Source organism: Chionomys nivalis, chromosome 22, assembly GCF_950005125.1.
Source record: "Chionomys nivalis chromosome 22, mChiNiv1.1, whole genome shotgun sequence".
In the NCBI taxonomy this organism is placed as follows: Eukaryota; Metazoa; Chordata; class Mammalia; order Rodentia; family Cricetidae; genus Chionomys; species Chionomys nivalis.
The window spans coordinates 49,993,591-50,020,962 of record NC_080107.1 but is presented as its reverse complement, the minus strand read 5'-3'; the positions used below and the strand labels follow the sequence as shown (position 1 = coordinate 50,020,962).

At 45.7% G+C, this 27,372-nt stretch overlaps 1 protein-coding gene across 1 annotated transcript in view; it reads left to right on the top strand.

Annotated features, from left to right (window-relative positions):
- LOC130864485 (complement C5) overlaps positions 1-26,203 on the top strand; it is a 103,572-nt gene extending 77,369 nt beyond the window's left edge. The window contains exons 28-41 of the mRNA XM_057754944.1: positions 1,755-1,926; positions 3,435-3,640; positions 6,398-6,550; positions 8,506-8,568; positions 9,952-10,033; positions 10,872-10,929; positions 15,280-15,382; positions 15,991-16,065; positions 16,175-16,280; positions 17,218-17,301; positions 18,536-18,625; positions 21,627-21,710; positions 24,429-24,567; positions 25,805-26,203. Coding sequence (XP_057610927.1) covers positions 1,755-1,926; positions 3,435-3,640; positions 6,398-6,550; positions 8,506-8,568; positions 9,952-10,033; positions 10,872-10,929; positions 15,280-15,382; positions 15,991-16,065; positions 16,175-16,280; positions 17,218-17,301; positions 18,536-18,625; positions 21,627-21,710; positions 24,429-24,567; positions 25,805-25,943 — 1,554 coding nt within the window. The 3' untranslated portion in view covers positions 25,944-26,203. The remainder of the gene's footprint in view (positions 1-1,754; positions 1,927-3,434; positions 3,641-6,397; positions 6,551-8,505; positions 8,569-9,951; positions 10,034-10,871; positions 10,930-15,279; positions 15,383-15,990; positions 16,066-16,174; positions 16,281-17,217; positions 17,302-18,535; positions 18,626-21,626; positions 21,711-24,428; positions 24,568-25,804) is intronic.
- Positions 26,204-27,372: the final 1,169 nt, after the last annotated feature.

Below are 27,372 nucleotides of genomic sequence, written 5' to 3'. Positions count from 1 at the left end.
TCTTAACTCCAATTCCAAGGGGCCTAACACAAAAATAAAATTTAAAAATATATATAAAAAAGAAAAAAGAAAGTAACCTTAAGACCAGAATCAAAGGGTTTCATAACAGTGACAGAGTCTGGCACCTAGTCCAACCTGTAGATTCACAGAGAAGTAACAGAATTGACTTTAAAGGCAGAGTGACTCCCACTGCTCAGCGTCACCATTGCTAAATCGTAGGGCCAGAATAGTACCTGGGACTGTGGCGGGAGAATGAGTCAATATGTCTTGCTCCCCTTGCTTTTTAAATTTAAAAATTTATTTTTATGCATATATGTGTGTGCCTACTTATCTGTATGTCCACCTTAGAGGCCAGAAGAGGGCCTGGAACTGGAGTTACAGGTGACTGTGAGCCACCTGATGTGCATGCTGGGAACCAAACTCGGCTCTCCCGCGAGAGCAGCCAGTGTTCTCAGCCTGCTTAGCCATCTCTCCAGTCCCTAGCTTTCCACTCTTATCTCCTCTATTATGTGTGCATTGCTGTTGCCGTCAGCATTGTAGAGACTCCCCAGAATCCAATCACACTTTTACTTCTTTGGGTCCTATTATTTTGTTTGCTTGGAAGCTGAGGAAGTAAAGAGAAGACACACCTATTTAAAATAACACAGAGGTTTCACGGTGTGGAAGGCGGGGGATAGCTCAGTCAGTTAAGTGCTTACCACTGAAGGATCTGAGTTCAGATCCCCCGCATGAAGATAACAAGCTAGCTGTGACATGACCACACCTTCAATCCCAGCCCTGGGAAGGCAGAGACAGGAGGATCCCTGAGAGTTGCTGGGTAGCCAGTATTGCCTACTAGGAAGCCTCAGGTTCCGTGGAAGTTTATGTAACAGAAACCACGGAGGTAAAAGAATCTTCCAAAGGTTCACACAGACAACAAAAGGCTGAAGTCAGAGCTCTGCTCTGAGGTGAAACACCAAAGTCAACTGATTGGTCCTGTAAATCAGGTTACAGAACTGAGCTGGGACTTCAGCTTCAAAAGAGAATTTGTAGAACAGGAGCCACAAAAGCTTTCTTCTGTTTGGGTCGTTCATAAGCATTGGTGTGCACATTTAAGAGAAAATAATCAACAGGAATAGGTCCCAGCGGTCTGGGTGCTGATTGACAGTCTTGCCCACAGGAGGCTCAGGTCAGAAGTGAGATGAGCCAGGCAGAATGCTAGCAGTCCCTCCCCTGGCTTGTCATTCATCGCGGCTCTCTGGCAACCTCGGCACATGGCAGGGACTCTTCCTAGGCACTGTGAAGGACAGAGAGCTCTGGCTGCTCCGGTCCTTTTGCTGCTGTGGTTCTATTCTGTTTTGCTGTGACCCTTTGGAACACGTGACTATCTCAGCTATGCTGACACAGAATGAAAATCCTGTCTACACTGTCGCTTCTCCTCAGGGGTTGGTCCAGTGATGGAGTCAGAAACTCAAGAGACAAACTTCTCAAGGCAAACAGGAACTCAGTGGCAGAAAGCACAGCCGAATTTGTACAACCACGTGGTTTCTTCTGAGATAGACTCCACCCCTTCTCTGTAAAGGATTTGTTTTGTTGATTGTATATACAGGTCTTCAGGGTCTTCGTACCCCCAAGACACACACGCACATGCATGCACACACGCATGCATGCGCACACACACACAGAAATTTCCCCTCAATCTCAGTACAGCATCCATCAGTTTACCGGCTGATGTTGAAGAAAGAAAGTTAATTGTCTTCTGCTCTTCTTCCCAGAAAATCGACACAGCACTGACTAAAGCTGACTCCTTCCTGCTTGCAAAGGCTCTTACATCCAAGAGCACCTTCACACTGGCCATCGTGGCCTATGCTCTTTCCCTAGGAGACAAAACCCACCCGCAATTTCGTTCAATCGTCTCAGCCCTGAAAAGGGAAGCTTCGGTTAAAGGTAGGGCTCATCCCACACTGCTGCTCAGTGTGTAGGTGCTGACTGAACACCGAGAGTCTGCATCCTGGGTATCAGGCTTTCTGCCCCCACCCACCCAATAGTAGGTTTCTCCATCAACACAGTAAGCCAGGTCAAGCCAAACTGAAAAACCTGTTTATTTGAACAAAGCACCTCCAGGGTAAGTTTTCCAGTCCCAGAGATGGAAGATGGAGGAGCCGGGCCCACAAACAAAAGCAGGGAGATTTTCTAGGTTGTTGATGAGGGGTAATGATGTTTGTACCCAAGTATGGTCAAAGTTGAGCTCTTAGGGACTTGGGCAGCTGGCAACTTCAGGGAAGGAAGCTACAGTAGCCACCAAGAATGTAGAACTGGGCTTTTGGTGCCTTTCCTTGGTTGAGAGACTCTCTGAGCATGTGGGGTTTGGAGGAATATAGAGACAGAGGCAGAGGGGAGAGGGAGAGAAAAAGAGGGGAACGGGGCTTGGTCCAGTCAGTCAGTCCTGAGTCCCAGCTTTTGTGTCTGCTGCTCCACTATCAGCCTGTGTGTGCTCTCCGGCATCTGTCAGTCAGCCTGTCTGTGCTCTCCGGCATCTGTCAGCCGTCTGTGCTCCGTCTGTGCTCTCCGGCATCTGTCAGTCAGTCGTCTGTGCTCTCCAGCATCTGTCAGCTGTCTGTGCTCTGTCTGTGCTCTTCGGCGTCTGTCAGTCAGCCATCTATGCTCTCTGGCATCTGTCAGTCAGCCATCTGTGCTCTCCAACGTCTGTGCTCTCCGGCGTCTGTCAGTCAGCCGTCTGCGCCTGTGCTCTCCGGCATCTGTCGGCCGTCTGTGCTCTCCGGCGTCTGTCAGCCACCTGTGCTCTCCGTCGTCTGTCGGCCGCCTGTGCTCTCCAGCAAGTGTGCCTTCCTACAATGGAGACAAGGGCACTGTATCGTGGGATCTCATTTTCTCTTAGCTACATTGATGAAGCCTGAATTAAAAAAAAATAAAGAAATAAAAAAGAAAGGACATGACTGCTCTTTGGGTATGGTGGAAAAGAAACTTTACTGAAGACATCAGGGAGAGCATAGCCTGAAGCAGGGACATCTAGGAGAGTCCAGAGTGGACAGGACCAGACTGAGCTGGGCCATGTGGAGTGGGGAGGGAAAGGAAGAAAGGGGAACCAAGTGTAGTAGGCAGGAGGCCAAAGGTACAAAATGGAAGGGTAACCAAAAGGTCTTGATTCTGTAAGGAAGAGTCTCTGGGGGAAGGGCAGCCCGAGGCTCTTCCTTATAGCTCAGGGTAGAGGGTGGGGTATGCCAGTCCTACACTGAAGGATACTGGGAGAATCTAGTGACCTGGTCTGCTTTGACATGTGAAATAGGCACTCAGCCATTTGTCCCAGGTTTGAAACTTACCAAAGTTCTGACAAAGAAGACAACTTCTAGAGGTAAGAAGACCATCACACACCGGCTAGGATTACATCAAGTTCCGTCTTTTGATCCTACTAATGAACGTAATGTTGCCCTCAGGTGATCCACCCATATACCGTTTCTGGAAAGATACTCCCCAAAGTGCAGATAGCCCGGGACCTAACAGTGGCACAGCAGGTATGGTGGAAACCACAGCCTACGCTTTGCTTACCTGCCTGAACCTGAAGGAGACATACTATGTCAACCCAATCATCAAGTGGCTGTCGGAAGAGCAGAGGTATGGAGGCGGCTTTTATTCCACCCAGGTAATGTGTGTCAGCTTCATCTGTGCTTGCTTCCCATGTCACAGTTTCCACACTCATTCTGGCCTCCATGACCATAGGTACAGAGTCATCCTGGAGGTGATCTGTTCTGGTAATTTCATTATTCAAAAGCGGACATGAGCCTAAAAGGGGGTTTATTCAAGGAGCCAAATCAGCACCCATGTTTCCTGACTTTATGCCCATGGTGCTTCTTTCACTGTCTTTAAAGACCATGGAAGGCTGGTATGTTACCAGCAATTACATCACATCCTGTTTGATAAGTAGTGGTTACCATGGAAGCAAAGGTACCAATGATTCCTCTCCTGCATGATGGTTAGCTGCCTTTCAACCATGCCTGATGTTGTTACCATTGTTATACAGTTGGATAACACATATTCATGTATTGCATAGCAATGTTTTGGTCAATAACAAACCATAAATATAACCGTGATTCATAAAATTGTAGTAGAACTGAAAACTTCCTATTGCTTACTACTAGATTTGTGGCTATCATAATGATGTATATAACACATTTCATACCTGTGCAGATGTGAGCAAACCTGTTGCACTGCCAGTCATAAAAAATTAATAATTAGTAATTATACTTTATAATATAAAGACATCTATGATTTTATAGTTTATAATTAATAGAAATGTATAGCTCACATTTCTCAAGAATGGAAAGATCAAGACTGAGGGGCTATAATTTGGCAAGGACATCTTTGTTGTGTCCTCCCATGAGGGACAAAAAGAAAGAGAAAGTTGGGAGAGAAGAAAGGAGAAACGAGGAGAAGGAGGGGAGAGAAGAGGGCCAATTCATTCTTTTATAAGGATAATGACATTAATCTACTTGTGAGGATGGCACTCATGACCTTCATACCTCCCATGAGCTCCTACCCCACCCCACATTGCCACATTGGACGTTAACTTTCCAATCCGTGAACTGAAGGACAGCAAGGAAGACGTGGATCCCTGTATGCTCCATGAATCTTATATTATAGTGGGGAAGAAACAATCAAGTAACTATAAATAAAAATATTATGAAGTGAAAGCTATCAAGGGCAGGAGATGAACATTAAAACTCTCACGAAGGGGTAGTTTGCCACCTCACTGTGGGGGTGTTTAAACTGAGACTAAAGGGTGAGAGAGACAATCCTAAAACATCAGAGGCGGTTTTCAGAGTGACCCGCCTGGGGATGTGCCACGCACCAGCTCAGGGGAGCCACTCAGACCGTGGGAGAAGCAGGGTCCTGGTAACAGGAAGGCACAAGTTCGGCGAATGACAGACAGACACAGCACACAAGAGAGTGGTTGGAATCTGCCGCAATTTTACTGAATTCATGTTTTCATTATATAGTATTCAAACAAAGAACAAATCAGAAGGTCATGTGTCACTGGTTGGCACAGTATGAAAGCTTCTTTTAGTCACATCAGCAATATTTAAGAAAAGTATATTATCAGGAACAGGTGTTAGACATAAAGCATCCTTAGAAGAGGAAATCTTGTCCTTGGGACTGTAAACCTCAGACAAGTGGTTTCATCTTATGAATAGAAAGTTTCTGTCTCATTATCGCTATCATGGCCCTTCCTCTTCCCAACCCTTTATTTCATCTAGTGACCAAATATGCCTAATAAGTTCTCTGCACCTGTTGAAATATACTTTTTAGTACCTTCTTATGCAGCAGACATCATGGGAGTTGGGATCTAGCAAGCCTATCCATAAAGTTCAAAGTATAATATAACAGTCTTTGTCCATCAACATTAACCCATCTATTCCCTTGCTCATCTTACACCTTGTGTGTTGAGGAGAGCTGCGGGCTGTGTTCCTGCTGCCCCAGCTCCTGGTCGCCTGGCTAGCTCATGCCCCAAAATAACAACACACAAACTGTATTCTTTTAAACACTGCTTGGCCCATTATATCTAGCCTCTTTTCGGCTAACTCTCATACCTGGACTAGCCCATTTCTAATAATGTGTGTAGCACCCCAAGGTGCACTTACCGGGAAGATTCTAGCCTACATCCATCCTGGGTCAGAGCTTCATCGCATCTGCCCCAGAGAGGAGAGCTATCGAGTCTGAGCTCACTTCCTCTTCCTCCTAGCATTCTGTTCTGTTTACTCCACCCACCTATGTTCTAACCTATGAGGACCAAGCAGGTTCTTTATTTTTTAACCAATGACCTTCCTCCATCACTTGTGTATGACAAAGGTTCTGCTGTAGTCTTATACATTCCGATACTGTGCTTTCCTATCCCAGAGCTGTTTCTGAAGAGAATGATCCTTGTCTTGTACATATATAGAATATCATTATTAAAAGAGATTGTGCAAAGCCCATATCCCGCACAGCCAGCTAATCGAGAAACCCGTCTATGCCTCAGCAGTGCCTAATACCGGCCGTCTGCCATTGACCTCCAGGAAGCCTAGTCCCGTGGGACACGTGGCTCCCATCCGGCATAATGACATATGTCATGTCACACAGACAACACTGGAGTTGGTGTGGCAGGGATGTATGCACAGAATATGTAGAGAGCCCAGACCTGAGACCATGCTTCCTTCCAGTCCCCGATGAAAATAATGTCTTTCCTAGGGAGAGAGTGATTGGCCTTACCCCTCCACAATGGGCCCCTCGGCTGCCCCACCCAGTCAGCTGCGATTCCATCTCCAGACAGTGCTGCCTGTCTGGAGCGGGAGCGGGTCAGTTTGTAAACTGAGCGTGTAGAAATGAACTAAATGCACTTTCGTGCCTTGCTGACTGTTGACAGGATACCATTAACGCCATCGAGGGCCTGACAGAATATTCACTCCTAGCTAAACAACTTCATTTGAATATGGATATCAACGTCTCCTACAAGCACAAAGGGGATTTCTACCATTATAAGGTGACGGAGAAGAATTTCCTTGGGCGGCCAGTGGAGGTAAATGGAATATTTTGCAGTCAGATGGGGGGATTTAAGTCGTCTCTCACATCCTTGCTGTACGTGTGCTTTTATTCGCTATGCAAATGTGCACTGAGTGAAGTTCAGCTCCCTGCTCCAGTTTTATGCCCAGAGAATGGCTCCACCCACAGCAGGCAGGTCTTCCTGTATAAATTAACATAATTAAGACACTGCCCTACAGACATGCTCACGGGGCCAACCCAATGCAGAAAGTCCCTCCTTGAGACAGTCTGCCTGGGTGTTGCTAATTGTGTCGAGCTGACAATGAAAAGGAACCGTCACAGCCTACTTCAGGTGGGCAGCATGACTTCTCTCCTGAGATGTGATGTGAGGGGCCTTTGCCAGCTTAAAATAACAGACCTTGCCATGAGTGCTGCTTCCACGTGAAGCCTGGGCTGCCGCTAGCCAGCTTGGAATTCCCTGCCACAGCTTCTCCTGGAATGTGCCCTGTGAAGCAATATGTGAGGCTGATGACTAAGCATGGACACTCTAGTTTAAATGCAACTGTATCAGGTCTTTATGGATGCTGCTAAGCGTGGTACTCTGAGAGAAAAATGAACAGATGAGGTAGAGCATTTCCCAGACTCATTCACCAGAGAAACTTCTCATTCGGCATGTCAAAGCACTCATTCCATAAGTAACTGCACCACATCCTGTGGGGACAATAGGGGAAATGACCTATTTCCCTCGGTTTACTAAGATTCGAAGGAAAGATTGACGAACTCGAAGGTGCACCAAGCCCCCTTTGCACCGGTATGCTAGGCAAAGAGAACTGGATGCTGCAAATGTGGACGGAAGGGAAGCTAGCTGAGTCTTCAGTCTTGCTCAAAACCATCTCTTTAATAATGTCCCCAAACTATGGAGTCTGTGAAAGAGAGGGGCTGCTTAGCTGAATCGGCTAAGCAGAGTAGGAAGGAGAACAGCAAAGAAGGATGTGTAACAGGATTAAGTGGAGTGGCCAGAGACTTAGGAGAGCATTCTAGGGGCCGGGAGTGAGATACCTGGATTTAAATTAGCACAGGCCAGCGAGAAATGGGAAGATGAACAATCAAGAGTGGAGGAGAGGGGAAAGGGGGAAGTGGTAGAGGATCAAAGACATTTTGTGGCTGTTTCAGAGCCTTGCATCTTGATGTTTATGAAAGCAGTCCACAGCTCGGCAGTGGTGGTGCACACCTTTAATCCCAGAGGCAGGAGGATCTCTGAGTTCAAGGCCAACCTGGTCTACAGATTGAGTTCCAGGACAGCCAGGGCTACACAGAAAAACACTGTCTTGAAAAACAACAAAAATAGCCGGGCGGTGGTGGTGCACGCCTTTAATCCCAGCACTCGGGAGGCAGAGGCAGGCAGATCTCTGTAAGTTCGAGGCCAGCCTGGTCTACAAGAGCTAGTTCCAGGACAGGAACCAAAAGCTATAGAGAAACCCTGTCTCGAAAAATTAAAAAAAAAAAAAAGAAAAGAAAAACAACAAAAATTAAAGAAAGAAAGAAAGGAAGGAAGGAAGGAAGGAAGGAAGGAAGGAAGGAAGAAAGAAAAAACAACAATTCCCATTGGCACATGAGATGCTAAGTCCTGAACTAGGCTTTGTTCACTTGGAAAAATGAAATAAATATCTAGTTTGTACAATGAATATGTATGTATGTATGTATGTATGTATGTATGTATGTGTATATATACATGTAATTAATGAATATCTAGTCTACATAGAATATATTTTTATAGATGACCCCAGATGTGTTGCTTTGGTTGGCTTGCTAAGGAGGACATCCTGTTTACACATGGAAGGAGGGGTGTCTGCTGCTTTTGAATCTCCAATGTCATCCATTTAATTTCATAAGAACCAAGAGAGAGGCTGTCAGGTCTCCCCCTCTTTTCTTTGCTCTGTCTGTCCTCTATCAAATGATGAGTAAAATCTTGCTTTCTCTCTCCACCCCCAGGTACCTCTCAATGATGACCTCGTCGTCACCACAGGATATAGCAATGGCTTGGCAACAGTACATGTGAGTATCTGACCAGTGCCAAGGACCGCTGCTGTTGGCAGAGGTTTCTGTCCTGCGTGGTCCTGCAACTGTTCAGTTCCAAAGAAACACACAGAGGTCTATTTTAGTCATAAACTGTTTGGCCTATTAGCTCAGGCTTCTTATTAACTCTTACATCCTACATTAACCAATAATTCTTGTCTCTGTTAGCAACATGGCTTGGTACCTTTTATCAGTGAAACGTTCTCATCTTGCTTCCTCTGCATCTGGGTGATGACTGCAGACTGAGTCTTTTCTCTTCCCAGAATTTTCCTCTTCTCATTGCCCTGCCTATACTTCCTGTCTGGCTACTGGCCAATCAGCATTTTATTAAAGCAATACAAGTGACAGGGTACAAGAGCATTGTTCCACAGCATCTGTTACAAAAAAAAAAAAAACTTTAATGCAAAGTCATAGGAATATGACTAGGCTCACCATGATAAAGTGGAGTTTGTTTATCTAGTACTGTCTTGCTGTCTTGACTGTCCTCACAGTTGATTTTGGATAATAACTAGTGGTCCTTGTATGCGTACCCTCTGTATTTGTGAAAATTTTTGTACATATTACATATAGTCATGCAACTGCATTGTGATATTTTTGCCAACCATTGGCTACATATATTATAGTCTCATAAGACTGCAACAGTGAGTGATATCATAGCTATCTTAGTTTGTATAAATATACTCTATGATGTTTACACAATGAAAAAGTTGCCCAATGAATTGTTTCTTAGAAAATATCCCCATTGTTACATAGTACACAGATTTATAAATTTTACAGTGGCATTTGAGCTCTTGAGGCTCAAATATGATTTGTGTGGTTCATAGCATCTCTCATTACACAGCATCTTGTGTATGGACCACACAGTCTGAATTTCCTGAGCAGAAATTTGCATTCTGTTGGTGTTTTGATAATTTTTCACCTTTAACACATTTACAAGGACTGTTTACACGATGGCACAGGGGAAAACGGGCTCTTTATATTTCCCACAATCCTAGTTGCTGTCAGTGTATCTATTTTTGGCAAACACTCATCCAGACACATTTACAGGCAGTTGCTTGCCTTGACAGCGTGTGGAGTTGGGAGAACTCTTCTCAGGCTAGCTAAGATTATGGTAAGATGTTAAACTGTATGGGCTAAGGAGCAGGTGCCTGGGGAGTCCATCTCCAGATCTGACTATATGGGATCCAGGTGAACACTGTGCTTGGCCAAAAGTCATCATTTTGTGTTTTCTGATTCTTTGTGTTTGCACAGTAGAGTTATGGACCCGTCCACGTGCACCATTTCCTCTCCTCTCAGCTAGAGCACGGTGTAATGCCTTCTCATTCTTCCATTTAATGAGGAATCTTCTTGTTTCCAACACAGGTAAAAACTGTGGTTCACAAAACTAGTGTCTCTGAGGAATTCTGCAGCTTTTACTTGAAAATTGATACTCAAGACATTGACGGTAAGATGCCCTGGTGTGCTCTGTATTTTAGCTACATTTGAAAATGTCAGGTAGAGAGCAGCCCCAATTAGGAAACGTGCACCTGTGAAAAAAAAGATTCTTAATCTAGCTATTCAGTAGGTAGGATAGATGCAACTTGAATAACTGTTACAAACTAGTATCAAGTGATATAGCAGCTAACCTGAATGTATTCAGTGTTGGTGCCTTAGTATTGGTTACTTCTAAAGAATCTAACAAGTTGTAAGGCTTAAAATGCAATATTCCTTTGGATTTCTACTGCCTTATGTGTGCGGATTCTATTCCAAGAAACCTCTTTCTGCAGGCTTCTTAAAACCACACTCATTTTCCCTCCCTCATCTTTGCTCTCTCTCTAGTACCTATGGTCTTAAAAAAAAGTGCCCCCCTTCTTTAAACATGCAACCTTCTTGTGCCGCTGCTAGATTGTTGACATTTCCATGTCCAAAGTCAAGTCCACCTGGATGTTCCTGTCCTCCTCTGACCCTTGCCCCAGGGCCACAATAGGCCTGTTCCTTCAGGAAATTCTATACCCACAGATGCGGCCCTCTGTCTTTCCAGAGCCCCAGGCACACTACTGAGGCCCTCTTACCTCCTTCAGCGGTGAGATGTTTGAGAGCAGAGGGCATCTCCAGTGACAGCGGCATCCACTGTTGTCAGTAGCTTTACAATCTCCAGATTTTAAAATCTTCCAGATCACAAATCATTTTTAGTTGTTCTTTGAGACTTTCTCATAACAACTCCGCCCAAACACGCTCCAAAACAAGAAAAGGCAGCGTACTTCCTACTTTGTGACTTGTTTGTGTGTTTGTCTGTGTGCCAGCCTCCAGCTACTCCAGCCACAGTGACTCCGGACACAAGCACGTGGTAGCGTGTGCCAGGTGAGCCCATTGCACAACATGGAGTGGAGGTTTCCGAGGTCTGGCTTTCACTGCGGTACTTCAATGCCTCCTAACATTTCCGAGGATGCTCAGGTGTTCGTTCATTGGTTTGTTTCTAGTATTCTATTTTGTTTGTTTTGTTTTGTTCATTTGTTGTAGAGATCCTCCCAAGTGCTGGGATTAAAGATGGGTGTCATTTGTTCATTTTTTAAATGCAGGGTACAGCAAGAATTCTTAAGTAGCTTATTCTGGGGGCCAGCTCTGGGTTTGCTCAGGTATTGCCACCCTCCTGGGTTTCTGTCTTTCTCTGACTCCGATAATACAACGACCTTTGTTGTTCTTCCAAAATGGCAGAAGTCTAGTATCAGGAAGCTTCTCGGACATGGCTCCCATTCTGAGGCGATAGGGGTGTGGGGGTGACTGGGAATCACATTTACCCGCAAAACCTCTGGCCCTTAAAGCCAGCTGCTCTCCGCCCAGGCTGCCCTCTCAGGTCAGAAACTTCAGAAACACCAAGGCTCAGGCCTCATCTAATGCAGCCCACGTTGAGACTCTTGCTATCAAACCATCTGCTGGCAAAACCCTCAGACGGCCGCGATATTAGTTTCTTGTTGCTGTTGGCAGAATTATGGCTCGCTCTGTTTGAGCCCTGTCACCATCAATCACCTCCTTCTCTGATTTGCCTTCTTCTTGCTTTTATAAACTGTCTTGTGAGTCCAGTGAGTGCCTCCAAATATCCCGGACACCCACCCCGAATCAAATCACATTGCCACATCACAGGTTCAGATTAGGACATGAGAATCTTTGGGGACCAAAGAGTTTGCTCACCACAGCCTCCTTCCTAGTGTGTGTGTAAAGTGTGTACTGCTCACCACAGCCTCCTTTCTAGTGTGTGTGTGTAAAGTGTGTACTGTTCACCACGGCCTCCTTCCTAGTGTGTGTACAATGTTCACCACAGTCTCCTTCCCTGTTGTGTGGGTAAAGTGTGCACGGGTTTTGAACACACACACACTTCTGGTTTTAGCGAGCACAGAATGAACCATTGGTAGCAAAGCCAGACCTAAGACAAAATCCTTCATCTTTCCATGGCCTCCCAATATTGTCAATGTTAGGTAAAGCCCAAGCCATATTTTGTTGGTTATACATACTGTAATCACATGTGATACTAAAGTGCCCAATGTGGACCAAAAAAGTTGGTACAAATGTGATCTAGATCCTAACTGAATGGCCTTTCATGGAGACAGGAAGCCCTTGCTTTAGAAATAAAGGAACAGGAAGCCCTTGCTTTAGAAATAAAGGAAGTAAACAGTCACGTTCTCCGTCAGCAGCAGAGGCAAAGCCTCAGCGCCCTGACTTCGGGTGCCGCCCCCAGCTTCTGACTACCTCTTCCAATCTATATACTCCACTCCAATAATCCCAAGAAGCAGCTGCCTTCTGCTGCCTCCGCTCCAGCAATTCTTCACCTGTCTATGATCGTGAGCCTCTCACCTCTCTGAATTTCTCACCACCAAGCTCCATCCCTGCAGGACGCTTTTCTTCCCTCCTTAATCACTTCCTTCTGCACTCCCTCCCTCCCTCCCTCCCTCTTTCCCTTCTTCCAGCTTCTTTACTTCTGCCCTTGGTGAGTTTTGCCCTCTGCTTCTTCTAAAACCTTTCTCATGCCAGTGTCTTCCTGCTGAGGTCACCTTCTCCCAGCAGCTTTCTTCAAGCTAGCCCACTGCTCCTCTTGAGTCCCCGTAGCTGGGGATGGGCCAATCCCACAGCTATCTTTGAAACCTGTGACATTTGTCTGAGCAAACACCTAGGAGAGCTAGAATCAGTGCCCAGGACTGACAAAGTGACATCTGGAGCTGGCTGCAAAGAGCTCTGGGACAAGGGTGACACACTTGCGGGTAGCCCTCCCCCCAAACATTCCGATGATCATCAGCGGAGCCCAAAGCTTCATCCTCTGGCCCTGCCTATAAAGCACATGGCACTCACTGTCTTGCCTCTGAGTTTCTGCCAGTTCCGATTGTTCCCAACCCTGCTCTACAGAAAAACACGCTTTCAAAGTCGTTCCTTGGACTTCCTTGGGAGAATACCTGATCCCAGTTGTCAAAGTATAGAAAAGAGAGAGAAACTATGGTGCTAGATAGCATATCTTTTGGATGTTGTTTCTGTTTTGCTTTGGTGTTCTGCTTGCTTGTTTGTTTGTTTACAAATTAGTGACAGGGGGTTCTAAAAAGGCAGATGGAAGTTGCTTTTGGAACTGAGACACTGACATTAGCTTGGGTGGATTTCAAATGAATGAGACAGTCCTTATTCATTTAAGAAATTCTTTGCCTTCAAATATTCTCTCCTGATTAAAAAATTGCCAGTGCACTGTCTGTACGTTCAGAAGCCTCTTTTGTGTATTTAGTTTTTTGTTGGTTTTTTTTTTTCAACCTCTTGGTAGACTCATAAGAAAAGGGGAGGGGGCAGGGAAGGATTTCATTTCTACAACAAAATGCCTTTGGGGAAGATTGCTGGTTTTGGCAGCAGGCAAAGGGCTTCTTGAAGTAAGGATTTCTGCTGCACTATTGAAACAGTCCCCATGGCAACCAGTCATCAAGCTCTGCCGATCTTTTCATAGACACTCTCCACCCAGGAGGCCCTTTGCATCCTGTAGATGTTGTATTTGCATCTGTGAGCCAGAAATCTCTGCTTCTTCCCATCCAATTAAGGACATGCTCAGATGTCAAGGCACTGGTCAAAGGCATCCCATGTTCCCTTCTAAATTGTTCCTCTGGTGGGAATGGAATTACATTTTTTATGAATCAGGGATAATTTTTTAGTGCCTTTAATTGTTAAGATAAATGAGATTTTCTTTTACTCTTAAGAGCTGGTTTGAGTGTGCTTCACGGGTGACTGAGGAAAAGATGTGTGTGGCTACCTCTTCAGCCCATGTCACTGTTTCCCTAAGACCCATTGGGTGAAATCATTTGTGAGGTACCCGCTCACCTCCTCTCTTCCAATCTCCCGCTCCACTCCAGCGGGCAGCTGCTTTTGAGCATCCTGAGGTGTGACTGGAGCCCAGGGGTCATCTTGTGCCACTAGCTCCTTCCCCACCTCCTCCTCACCTGCCCTTCTCAGTCCTCTGACTGCTGCTGGAAACACTGAGCCTCTGCTTCTCAGAGTCCGTGAGTCAGAAAGATAGTTTGAAACACTTGGCTGTACTTCTCACCAGTGGCTTTCACAAATAAGAAAATAATCTGTGGCCATTGTACAGTAAAACTGGGACAAGACCCAGATTTCCTGATCCCCTTTCAGAGAGAGAGGGAGCAAGGAATGGGGAGGGAGGGAGAGAGGGAGGAAGAGAGGGAGAGAATTTCTATTTTACCCACTTTGCTTTTTCTTAACTTCAAACTATCAAAATTCCTAGATAAGAATCTTTGAAACACCAAGTTTTTCGTGGAGTACCCATGCTTGAAAACTTAGAAAACAGGCAAGAGTAAAGGAAAGAAGGAATATAGCCAAGCACAGTCTCACCACACAGATAAAAGAACGGTAGGGTTTAAGTTAGGATTAGGGTTAGCGGTTAAGGTTAGGGCTAGAATTAGGGTTTGGGTTAAAATTAGGGTTTGCATTAGTGTTAGTGTTTGGGTTAGGTTAGGGTTTGCATTAGGGTTTGGGTTTGGGTTTGGGTTAGGAGTTTTATTAGGGTTATGAGTTAGGGTCACTGTTTGGAATAGGATTAGGTTTGTGTTAGGGGTTTTGTTATGGTTACTGTTTGACTTAAGATTGGTTTGGGTTTTTTTAGTGTTCTCTTTATGACAAACAACTAATATTTTACTTGGAAGTAGTCTGTTAGAAAAAGAACCAGAATACCAATTAAGAAACTGATTCATAGACTTCTCCGCTCAAGCAGCTGTGTGACCTCGGCAAGACGCCACACTTCAGTTTTAATGTTATCTGCTCTCGTGGACTGGATGGTTTCTCTGCTCCAGTGCTGGTGTTGCTGGCCAAGGAAATCACTGGAATAGATAGCCCAAAGACCCTCTGCAGCTCTAACACTCACGGGTTCTGACCCACATACCACAATACATAGAACCAAATCTAAAATTTAAAGGCTGGTGGCAGGCACAGTGGTGCACACAGTTAATCTCAGCACTTGGGAAGGAAGAGTTTGAGACGAGCTTCAACTACATAGCTTCATAGTCTCAGGGAGCCAAGGCTATATTGTGAGGCCCTGTCTCAAAAAACACATGCATCTGTACATACATACATACATACATACATACATACATACATAAAGGCTGTTAAGGAATGAGGCCCTTTCTTTAAAAATCTTATAATTTATTTAACTCTTTCCTCAATCTCTGATTTGTTTAGCTACAAGGCCAGCAAGGGGGAGTCAGCATCCGGGTCCTCCCATGCAGTGATGGATATCTCTCTGCCAACTGGAATTGGAGCAAACCAAGAAGATTTACGTGCTGCAAGTGTTTCTTTTGAGATGCTATGAATGTTGGGGTTTCTTTCCTGTTATTTTATGGGAATAAATATAAATATATTTATATATTTATTTTATATATAAATATTTATATTCTTTTACTTTAATACATCACTCTTGTACAATTACCCAAAATATTCTTCCCAAAACAAAAATCTATGATTTTTATGGAAATGAAAAGGAGCGTCACTTAACCAACGCGTGTGAGCATGCGCAGCAATGGGAGCATGCAGCAGTGGGAGCATGCAGCAGTGGGAGCATGCAGCAGTGGGAGCATGCAGCAGTGGGAGCATGCGCAGCAGTGGGAGCATGCGCAGCAGTGGGAGCACGGGCAGCAGTGGGAGCACGCCAGTAGTGGGAACATGCGCAGCAGTGGGAGCACACCAGCAGTGGGAGCACGCACAGCAGTGGGAACACGAGCAGCAATGTGCACAGGGAGTCCAGAAGGAGGCACCGTCCTTCAACTCAGAGTGGCCGAGCATACTCTAGCTTAATCAGGAAGGAAATGTAATTAAACACAAAGATGAGAACATAAATTCAAGTGCTCTCTCTCTCTCCCTTTCCTCCCCTCCTCTCTCCTCTTTCTTCCTTAGCTTGTGGAAGGAGTGGATCAACTCCTGACTGATTACCAGATCAAAGATGGCCATGTTATTCTGCAGCTGAATTCAGTAAGCTCCGCCTCCCGCATTCCCGCCTCCCATCACACCCCTACAGGCTGGGCCATTGTGAATACCTCTTCCCCCACAACTCCCTTACAACCTTGAATTTGTCCAACAGATTCCCTCCAGAGATTTCCTTTGTGTCCGATTCCGGATATTTGAACTTTTCCAAGTTGGGTTTCTGAACCCTGCTACCTTCACGGTGTATGAATATCACAGACCAGGTAAGAAGCGCTGCTCGGTCCTACAGTTTCCTCTGACTCGGTTTCCAAGGGAGGCCTTCTTAGAGCCTGCTCCGGAAAGTCCACCTGAGCATTCATTTTTAATACTTCATTCAAACGACTCCGTGATCAAGCCGATCAGTTCATGCCTCGGTCCTTAGCTTCTTCCTTTTTAAAATAATTGGACTATATTACCCTCAACGGTAAAATATTCTACCTCAAGTTCCTTTGTGGCAGTCACTGCCCGTGTCCCTTGAATCGTTGCTCTCTCAAGGAGCCCAGATACTGTTCCAACTTCTTCACCCTCTCAGAACAACCGCCACCCTTTCTGTATTCTCCTCACAGCTGGCCCACAGATCTACAGTTGCCACCTAGCACTGAAATTATTTTTCTACCATTCCCACCAGCCCACACATGTTCACCCTCATGCCCTGGTATGTAGCAGAGCATCCGGCACATGTGAACTCAGCTCAGCTCCTTGTGAGAAGGTGATGTCATTACATGCCTTTTCATCCACTTGGACAGTTATGTTCATTAGAAAACCCTTACATGGAACAAACACTGACCTTGGCTTTCTCTTCTGAGATCACATAGAGCATATCTAGTCCCTCTTCTCATATATATGCATATATGTATGTGTGTGTATGTATATATCACATGTCTCATATGTGAGTGAGTGTGCGCTCCTCTAGCCTAAGTAGTTGTAATTCCTTCAAAAGATCCTGAAGTAATATAATTTACTTTTCTCATTCTTGGGAGCACTTTCATTCTAAGAAATGAGTATTGAACAGTAAAATTCCAAGCATGGAGCCAAAATAACCAAGTGGAGATAGGAGGGTTCTGTGGGGACAGGGACCCTTCCAGGACAGCCAGTTGGCACAGACAGTCTCTGAAGCCCCTAGCGCAGCCGCTTCTTGTGACCGTGTCTCTGTTTCCACAGACAAGCAGTGCACCATGTTCTATAGCACCTCTGACAGCAGACTCCAGAGAGTTTGTGAAGGAGCAGCATGCCGGTGTATGGAAGGTGATGTATCTTACGCTGCCTGTCCCTGTCTGAAGGGACACTTGGAATGCTGTTTAGCCAAGCCATAGTTTCTTAGAAGTAGATATATAATCTTAGCTGACTGAAAAGTAATGATTCCCTAGGCCTCTTCCTTACAGCTCCCAAACACCCTGGTGGGACCTGGTGGGACCCTGGTGGGACCCTAGTTGGACCCTGGTGGGACCCTGGTGGGACCTAGTGGAACCTGATGGGACATGGTAGGACCCTGGTGAGATCCTGGTGGGACCTGGTAGGACCCTAGTGAGACCCTGGTAGGACCCTGGTGAGATCCTGGTGGGACCTGGTAGGACCCTAGTGGGACCCTGGGAGAACCCTGGTAAGATCCTGGTGGGGCCTGGTAGGACCCTAGTGGGACCCTGGTAGAACCCTGGTAAGATCCTGGTGGGACCTGGTAGGATCCTGGTAGAACCCTGGTAAGTTCCTGGTAGGACCTGGTAGGACCCTAGTGGGACCCTATACAAGAGCAGAAACTCCATGCAGACAGCTACTGAGCGTCCTGGGTGGACATAATGTAGTTTCTTTTTTACTTTCGCCTATTTTTTTTTTCTAGTCAAAAGACCATAATGAAAGAGAACAAAAATGGAGGGGTAGGCCACTAGGACTTCCTTTCTGTCTTTTAATTCTAGTTCATGGGATTTTCTGTCACTTCTCCAAGTGACAGAATTCTGTCTCTTTGAAATCAAAGGTCCTATTGGCAACTCATCAAAACTCATCAGAAATCAGCATGGTTTCTCTGTGAGTCTAGGTTGGTTTTGATTGCTTTGCCCATCTAGTAGGGTTTGTTTATTTGTGTTTGTTTTGTTGTTTTGGGTTACTTTTTGTTTTTATACTTCTAGGTCCTTATTGTATCACCTTATAGCTATAATCAAATCATCATTTTGCATTTCATTAGATTCCTAAAATGGAAAGTTACTCCCTGCTTGCTTCCTTCACGGGAAGGGTGTGCTTTTCTGATGAGCAGGCTATGGAATAAACAAACACATAATAATAAGTCTGCATTTAAGACCTTGGTTGGCTGGTTTAACTTTTGCCTTATATAATGTTTCACTTCATGAAAGAGAAGAAAATAGACAGGTCTTAGGAATCTGGCATTTGTAAGAAAGGATCCCAGCTTGTCTCAGGGCTCATGGGAGACTCATACAGAGAGCGCCCCCTTCCGTCCACTAACCTGTCACCCACTCTCCACACAACCTAGCTGACTGTGGACAACTGCAGGCGGAGCTGGACCTGTCCATCTCTGCAGACAAAAGGAAAGACACAGCCTGTAAACCAGAAATTGCATATGGTAAGTGCAGACATTCAACAATAGTTAAACATGAAATTTCATCATACGTGTTCAGTTAGAAATATGGAACACTGCATGTTAGTGACATTCTGTGGATAGAACATTTCTTTGAGTCTCTTGAAGGTAAATGTCATCAACTTTCAGCATTAAGGTACAAAGTTATATGGTATTAAGCAAAGAAGTACGATTTTCCATTAAAGATAATCAGAGAGACAAGTGTCCAGCAAAACACTGGCCCTACCAGGTCCTTCTCAAAGATGTACTACACTTATTCCAAGAAAACATTTGAAAACAAACCACAGAAGTTGGGGCCTAAGGAATGGCTCAAAGGTTAGGCATATGTAATGCTCTTGCATAGGCACCCATGCTGGACAGCTGCCAACCCCCCATAACTCCCTCTCCAGAGATCCAAGATGTCTGGCCTCCATGAGCAACTGTGTTTGTGTGTACTAACGTATCACCACCCCCCATACACACCAAATTTAAAAATAACAAGTAAGGGAGGAACGAAGGTGTAGTCAGAGACTGCACGTTCATTTCCAGGCTGCCCAAACCCGAACAATCACACAGAAACTATATTACAATACTGTTTGGCCAATAGCTTAGGCATATTCCTAGCTAGCTCTTACATCTTAAATTAACCCATTTCTATTAATCTGTATACCACCATGAGGCTATGGTCTACCAGTAAGGTTCTGGCATCTTTCTCCTTCGGCAGCTACATGGCATCTGCCTGACTCTGCCTTCTTTCTCCCAGCATTCAGTTTAGTTTTCCTGCCTATCTCTATTCTGCCCTGCCCATAGGCCAAAGTAGCTTCTTTATTAACCAATGGTAATAAAACATTTACAGCATACAGAGGAAAATCCCCAAATCACAAAGGCAAGCAGGAAGGAAGGAAGGCAGTTTATAGAGTCTTAGGATCTCAGCAATGGGTTCTTCCAGTAGAGACAGTAGAGTAGGGGAGAAAAAACAAAGGCTATTTCTTTACATTTTCCTTTAAGGCAGAGAAGGGGCAACTAAATAATTTTTGATATGTATGGTGTTGCTATCTGTGCTTGGGGCTCTCCTCATTTCTCATTATCCAGAGCTCAGATCTAAGTTCACATGGATGGCTAGAGGCTGTAGCAAGTCCCTGAGAGAATTAAATCCTCCTGGTGATTTGAATGAGAATGACCTCCATAGCTTCCATACATTTGAAAACTTGGTCCTTAGTTGGTAGACCTGTTCAGGAAGAAGGTATGTCACTGGGGACAGGCTTCAGAGTTTCCAAAGTCCATGCTATTCCCAGGTTCTCTCTCTCTGGAGGGTCAAGATACAAGCCGTTCTGTCTCCATGCCTTTGCTCTGTCATCATGGGTTCTAACACTGAAGTCATAGGCCACAAATAAACTCTTCCTTCTGAGTAGCTTTGATCCATGTATCTTATCACTGCAGTAGAAAACTAAATAACTAAAAAATTGACTTGGGGGTTAGAGTACTGGCTGCTCTTCCAGAGGACCCAGGTTCAATTCCCAGCACCCACATGGTTGTCTGTAACTATCTACAACTCCAGTATGGAGAAAAAAAGGGAGGGAGGGAGGGAGGGAGGGAGGGAGGGAGGGAGGGAGGGAGGGAGGGAGGAGGGAAAAAACTAAATAAGTCACTCCTTTATCTTTGGAGTCAGATGCTGCCCATTGTGGTGTGGGGGCATCTGCCTGCCTTCCATTTCCTGTGTCTATTTCGGATGTTTCTGGTTTGTGTTTGGGGTGTTTTTTGGGGGGGTAATATTATACATATTATACACTATTATTTTCAAATTCTTTCAGGAGAACGTTCTTTCCAGTTTAAACATACACACACCTGGTTTGGCTTTTTTGTATGTTTTGTTTGTGGTTTTTTTGCTGGACAACTTAGTTCCTTTTCCATTGCTGCAATAGAATACCATGGCAAAAGCATCTAGGGAGAAAGGCTTCATTGTGGCTTGTTATCCCCACCGTGGTTAGAAGACATGACCGCAGGCAGGGAAGGCACATTGCATCTTTACTCAGGAAACTGAAAGGGAACAGGAAGTGAGCCTTGTCTATAAAGCTGTAGGGCCCACCCCCAGTGACCTACTTCCTCCAGGAGGGCTTCATTTCTTAAAGGTTCCACAATCTTTCCAACCAACTGGGAAACAAGCATTCAAACACATGATCTTTTTCTTTTATTAAAAGACTTATTTATTAAGTATACAGTGTTCTGGACTGCACTCCAGAAGAGGGCACCAGATCTCATTACAGATGGTTGTGAGCCACCATGTGGTTCCTGGGAATTGAACTCAGGACCTCTGAAAGAACAGCCAGTGCTCTTAACCTCTGAGCCATCTCTCCCTCCCCAAACACATGATGTTACAGAGGACATCTCACACTCAGACCAAACATGAGTTCCATAAGAACCCTTTAAAGCAGCAGTTCTCAGCCTGTGGGTCACCACCCCCTTGGGGTTGAATATCAGATATTTACATTATGATTCATAATAGTAGCAAAATTAAATAATTTTATTAATTTTTAAAATAATTTTATGGTTGGAATCACCACAACTTGAGAACTATATCAGACAGTCTCAGCCTTAGGAAGGCTGAGAACCACTGATCTACAGCACCAAACCGCCGTCACTATTTCCAGTGAAGAAACTGAGGCTCAAGGAGGTTAAAGTTTGCCCGAGGCCACGAGGGACATAATGACAGGAATGGAGTGACCCTGGTCCTCCTGCTGCTGCCGTCATGATCTGCAGAATCAATTCCTGTTATCAATTCATTTCCTTTCTTTGAATTCTTCGCTTCTTTTTTCTAATCTAATAATTGGCTAAGGGGTTTGGGAAGATCCATGAAATAACAGCTTCACCCCAGGGTGCCCTGATACCTGGCACCCACGTTCCTCCTCCGGTGACAAGCCCCGGCTTCTCCTGGGGCGGGGGGCGGGGGGGGCACACTGGTGGTGTTCGGTCGGAGTTGCGTCATTTTGTCCTATTTTGCTTTTACCAGCTTATAAAGTTAAGATCACATCCACCACTGAAGAAAACGTGTTTGTCAAATACACGGCGACTCTTCTGGATATTTACAAAACAGGTGAGATCTCCTCTCCTCACCTCAGCATTTAGTGCATCGTACCAGTCAGACACTGCGTCGGACGTGGGGGCCAGGCGCTGCGTCGGACGTGGGGGCAGGCGCTGCATCAGACGTGGGGGCAGGCGCTGGGTCGGACGTGGGGGCAATGACTTCAAAACAGTCACAGGGTTTCACCTTCATGAAGTTTCTATTTCTCGTTGAATTCTCTTATCAAAGATTTCAGCAAATGCTATGTCAACATAACCATCTTTAGCTTTTGTGTTCCATTTAAGGTTTGGTTTTTTTTTGTTTTTTTTTTTTGCTTTTTCGAGACAGAGTTTCTCTGTGGTTTTGGAGCCTGTCCTGGAACTAGCTCTTGTAGACCAGGCTGGTCTCGAACTCACAGAGATCCGCCTGCCTCTGCCTCCCGAGTGCTGGGATTAAAGGCGTGCGCCACCACCGCCTGGCTCCATTTAAGTTTCTTAAAACACACATTTTATCACATCCATTTGCGCATGCGTGTGTATCTGTGGCTTACATGGGGAGGTCAGAGGACAACTTGCAGGAATTGGCTCTCTCCTTCCACCGTGTAACACCTGGTCCTTGAACTTAGGTCATCAGGCTTGGAGCCAAGTACCATTCCCTGCTGGGCCATCTTGCTGACCCTTATAACACATCTAAAATGAAATAATTATTTGATTAAGTAGCTTAAGCTTATTGCCTTGTTGATATGTCCAAACAGCCAATTTCTCATTTGAGTAAATATAAACTCTGCAATAAGTAGGACCTTAAGTCTACAATGTAATATGTTTTTATTGATGTGTAGCTTTGTAAATTCTGTCACGATGTCAGAAGATCCTTGGCTCAAATTGTTTGATACCAGTGCTTGCTTGCTATCCACAGACACCCAGATGGCTCTGATTTCACTTGGTGTCAGGTGGTCCCAAAGTCAAAACCCTCGTTACTGCCATTTCCTCTTTATCCTATGGGTTCTGAAGATTAATTCTAGTAAACTTGAAAAGCTAAGCAAGTTTTTTGTACTTTATCTCCTCATCTTGGATGCTCATTTTAATGCTTATTAGAAATTTTGAATTCACAGAACTATCAGAAGCCCACATGTGTCCTACTTACACAGAATCAAGGTACATTGATAAATTGTTATTTCTATCCATTCAAGGACGCTAGGAGCAGGTGAGAACCCAGGGACAGAAGGAAAGCTGTGTGCTCACGGAAGTCAACTGTTCTCTGCTCTTTGGAACACTCAAACTGTTTCATTAACAGAAGGCTGTGAATTCTCCAGGGTTGACATGCTGCTTTCTCTACTGTGGCTGGCCTGAGGGTGCAGGAATGTGGCTCAGGCATTGCTACAACAAGAAACTGTTTCCCCAGACAGTCTAAAAAAACCTAGTCTGAAGTACTGTGTGTATGCGGGTATCTAGGGACCTAGAAAAAGTTATGTCTGCTGCAGTTATATACACCCGACTGGCAGGTTCAAGAGCCAGGCTTTAACTGCTAGGGAGACTGTGTCACAGTTTAAGAACTGAATAACGGTCCTTAATATCATAGCAGTGACTCAGGTGCGATCCCTGCCTCAAGATTCCAGTGTGTCTGAAGTCTGAGGCCACATGTGAAGCAGAACCCTGGAGTAGAAATTCAGATGTCCACGCTGGGAGGTGACCCGGGGGTAAAAGTGCCAGCTCCTCAAACATGACCACCTGTGTGCAGACCCCAGCATTCGCGTAAATCGCCAGATGCAGGGGTGCACATCTATACGCCCTGCTCCGTGTGGAGTCTTGGTGGGTGGTGGGGGGAAGGGGGGTGAGCAAATGGATCAAAGGAAGCAAAGGGCTTCCTGGCCTTCAAGTTTAGTCAAAATGGTGACCCCTAGGTCAAGAGAAGTTGGCAGATGATAGAGGAAACCATCCAAAGTCAACTTCTTGCCCTTATAATTGTGTACATATATATCGGGGGGGGGCAGAAGGGAGGAAAGGGAAGGGCTCAGGGGAGGGGAGATTAGATGGATTAAGGTGTAAAGATTAAAAGAGGTGAAGGAGGGGCTGGGGATAGCTTGGTGGTAGAATGCTTCCCTAGCAAGTTCAAGACCCTGAGTCAGTCTCTGTTACTATGACAGCAAAGGTCCAAGCAGGGCTTGGCTGATACTGTGAGAATGAAGTGGGCTTAAACATACGTGAAACTCAGCAGGCTAAACGTGGGGAAGATTGCCTTCTGGGCAGAAGCAGCACACCCTGGCTACTTCTGAGTCCTTTAGGGATCCAAAGGTTGTCTTTTGCCAGCCTTCCACGTCACATGCCCTTCTAGAAAGCTGACCATTGCCAGCTACCAAATACGCCCTAATTACGAGCATAGCACATGGAGATAAATACTGCACAACTGTTGAACAGTAATCCTGGATCTATGAGAAATAGTAACACCTAACGACTCTTACTTTGCCCTCCGAACTTTTCCTATGTCAGCCCATCTACCCTTTCTAGTAGTTATGCAGTAATATCGTCATATTCACATGAGGGGGCTGAGCCCTTACTAGAGGGCTCATAAATCGGTAAGCAGAGCCACACAGCGGGAAGTGGCACTTGTGAAGTCTAACGCAGACAGCCTGACTGCGGTCTCAGACACAGGGGTAGTTTGTCTTTCATGGCCCCAAGGAACTGGGCAGCTCAAGAGAGTTCATGACGGTAGCGTTAAAATGTGACTATGCTAACCTTCCGTCGTGTCTCTCAGGGGAAGCCGCTGCTGAGAAGGACTCTGAAATCACCTTCATTAGAAAGATGAGCTGCGGCAACGCCGCTCTGGTGAAGGGGAAGCAGTACCTTGTCATGGGCAAAGAGGCTCTGCAGATCAAGCACAACTTCAGTTTCAAGTGAGTCACCAGCATCCGCAGCCCCGCCTCTTCTCCAACCCGGGCATCACTCTTTCTCCACAACCCTCGCACTCCAGCGATGCCTTAAGTTCAACCCACGAAGCATTCTGAGTATGAATAAAGTATCTGGGATTCCACAGCACCTGCAGCCTTGGCTGAGAGCTAAGCCATCCAAGTGACACAGCCTGATGAGGAACTGAGAACACAGGTCCACATCCCCGACCACCCACCAGCTCCCTCAGTGTGCAGAGTCCCTAGCGTAGAGAGAATGTTAAGACACGCCTTATCACCTGCACAGAGTGGGGTTGAGGGCAGAGATGACAGCGTTGTCTGTGAAGCGCTTGCTGTGCGAGCGTGAGGAACCCAGATCAATGACCAGAACCCACACTAAAATGTGTGTGTGTGTGTGTGTGTGTGTGTGTGTGTGTGTGTGTGTGTGTGTAAAAAAGCAAAACAGGCATTCGGGGCTGGAGAGGCAGCTCAGTGCGTGAAAGCCCTGGCTGTTCTTCCAGAAGCACCAGGTTCAATACTCTGCACCCATGTGGTGCTTCCAACCATCTATAACTCTAATTGCAGAAAAACTAAATGCTTTAAAAACAAAAACAAAACTAGGCATGGTGGTACACACTTGTGGTCTCAGTGCTGAAGAGACAGAGACAGATGGATCCCTGGGGCTTGCAGGGCAGGCCGCCACACCCCTTTGGCAAGTTCTAGGCCAGTAAGAGGTTTTGTCTTTAAAAAGACAAATGTAGACAGTGTCTGAGGAACAGCGCCCAAGGCTGACCTCTGGCTTCTACAAGTACCTGCACACAAGTATAAACACACACTCCCACACTACACATTCACACACACACACCATGTACACTCACACACAAACACTCATACACATACCACATACACACATTTATACACGCACCACAAACTTATACATACTCATATACCACACACACTTATACACACTACACAGTACACATCACACATTTATATATACTCACACACATATCACACATTTATACACTCATACACACACCACATACATGCTTACACACACCACACCCACATTCACACACACACTACACACACCGTACACATACACACTCACACACCATACACACACACACACACACACTCACTCACACTCACTTGCCCACATCTGATCTCTTCCCAAGGAAATCAGTACAGCGTTCCTCTGCCTGTGGCCACCATCACCAGCACTGTATCCATTTTGCCTTGACAGGTACATCTACCCTCTAGACTCCTCCACCTGGATTGAATACTGGCCCACAGACACGACGTGTCCATCATGTCCAGAGTTTGTAGCTAATCTGGAAGAGTTTGCTGAAGACATCTTTTTGAGCGGCTGTGAAAGCGCCTGAGGAAATTTTGCTGTGCTGCTTTCCCCACGAACCGCAGTGGTGACGTTTTCTTCCCCTAGAAGCCACTCTTCCTTGGAAACTTATCCTAAAATTCACTGCACTTTCTTTTTAGTAAGGCACAAGTTGAAGTTATGACTTTGTGAAATAACAGAGCCTTGTGGGGCCATGAAGACAGGCCCCCCAGGGATATCGGGCATCGGCACCAATAAAGCGAACCACACTGAACACGGCGGTTGGGAGTGATTATTGGGACCAAAAAATGAGACCCTGAAATGCAGCACCGTGCAGAAATAGCTTTTACTTAACAGGAAAACACCAAGGGTGGAAACTGACCGTGAAAACTTGACCTTGCACTCGGGTGCATTAAAAACTGTTATTTCATGCTGGCTCAGCTTCAGGCACACACAGAGAGGGGGACATGGCAAGAGAGAACCTTGCCCCCTGAAGGCCACACTCAGAGCTCCTGGGAAGGCAGGAGAGTTGCTCACTGCTGGCTCCCCTCTGTAGCTCTCTGTGCCCCTGACAGGAAAGCCTCTGTTCTCTCTCTCTCTCTCTCTCTCTCTCTCTCTCTCTCTCTCTCTCACACACACACACACACACACACACACACACACACACACACCTTCCTCCTTCTCTCAGCACAGATCCATTTCCCCAGGAACTCACTCTTGCCAGTAATTGCTCTACCAGAAGGCAGACCCCAGTGTAAAAACCCAGTGAAGGAAAACCAAGACTCTGATGACTGTCATCCTGGCCCAGACTACTTGCATCCTAAGTTTGTGCTTTATACTCTGTGTGGAGCATGTTAGGTCTTGCGAGAGCATTCTAGATATCTGTATCTGTGTCTCAGGAAGCGCTCCGAGTATGCCGATGATCAGTATTCCCATTTTACAGCTGCCAAAATGGAGGCTCCAAAACATGAAGTAATTCCCCAGCCTAGAGTGAGGTAGAAGGAGAAATAAAAACCCAATAGTGTCCCAGGTCCACACCCCTGCACAGCCCACGGCTTGCACTGGTTGATTTTCTAAAATGTAAGGAAAATATAACCAGAGTTTCTCAAGCATAGGCTATCTAGCCCCACTGAGTTAACATAAGAAATGTGTAAATAGGTCAGTTGATGTCATGGTAAAAAAGGACAAAAGGAATCTGCCTTCTACCAAGTCAATAAAACCATCTGAAGCCTCACGGCTTGTCTCATCAATGGCAGGGACTTTTCTACTTCTAGGAACTAAGGACTTTTTAGTGTCAAAGCCAGAAAGATGCCAAGCTGCTCAGCATGTGACTAAGAGGCCAAGTGAGAGTGGAAGGCATCCAGCGAAGCATGTCTGCAGACGGCTCCCGCCTCTTCCTGCTGAACAAAAGGGGTGGTAGGGGTCTGCTTCCAAGGCACAGTGTCTGAGCTGTGGGTCTTCAGTCCCGAGGATGGTGA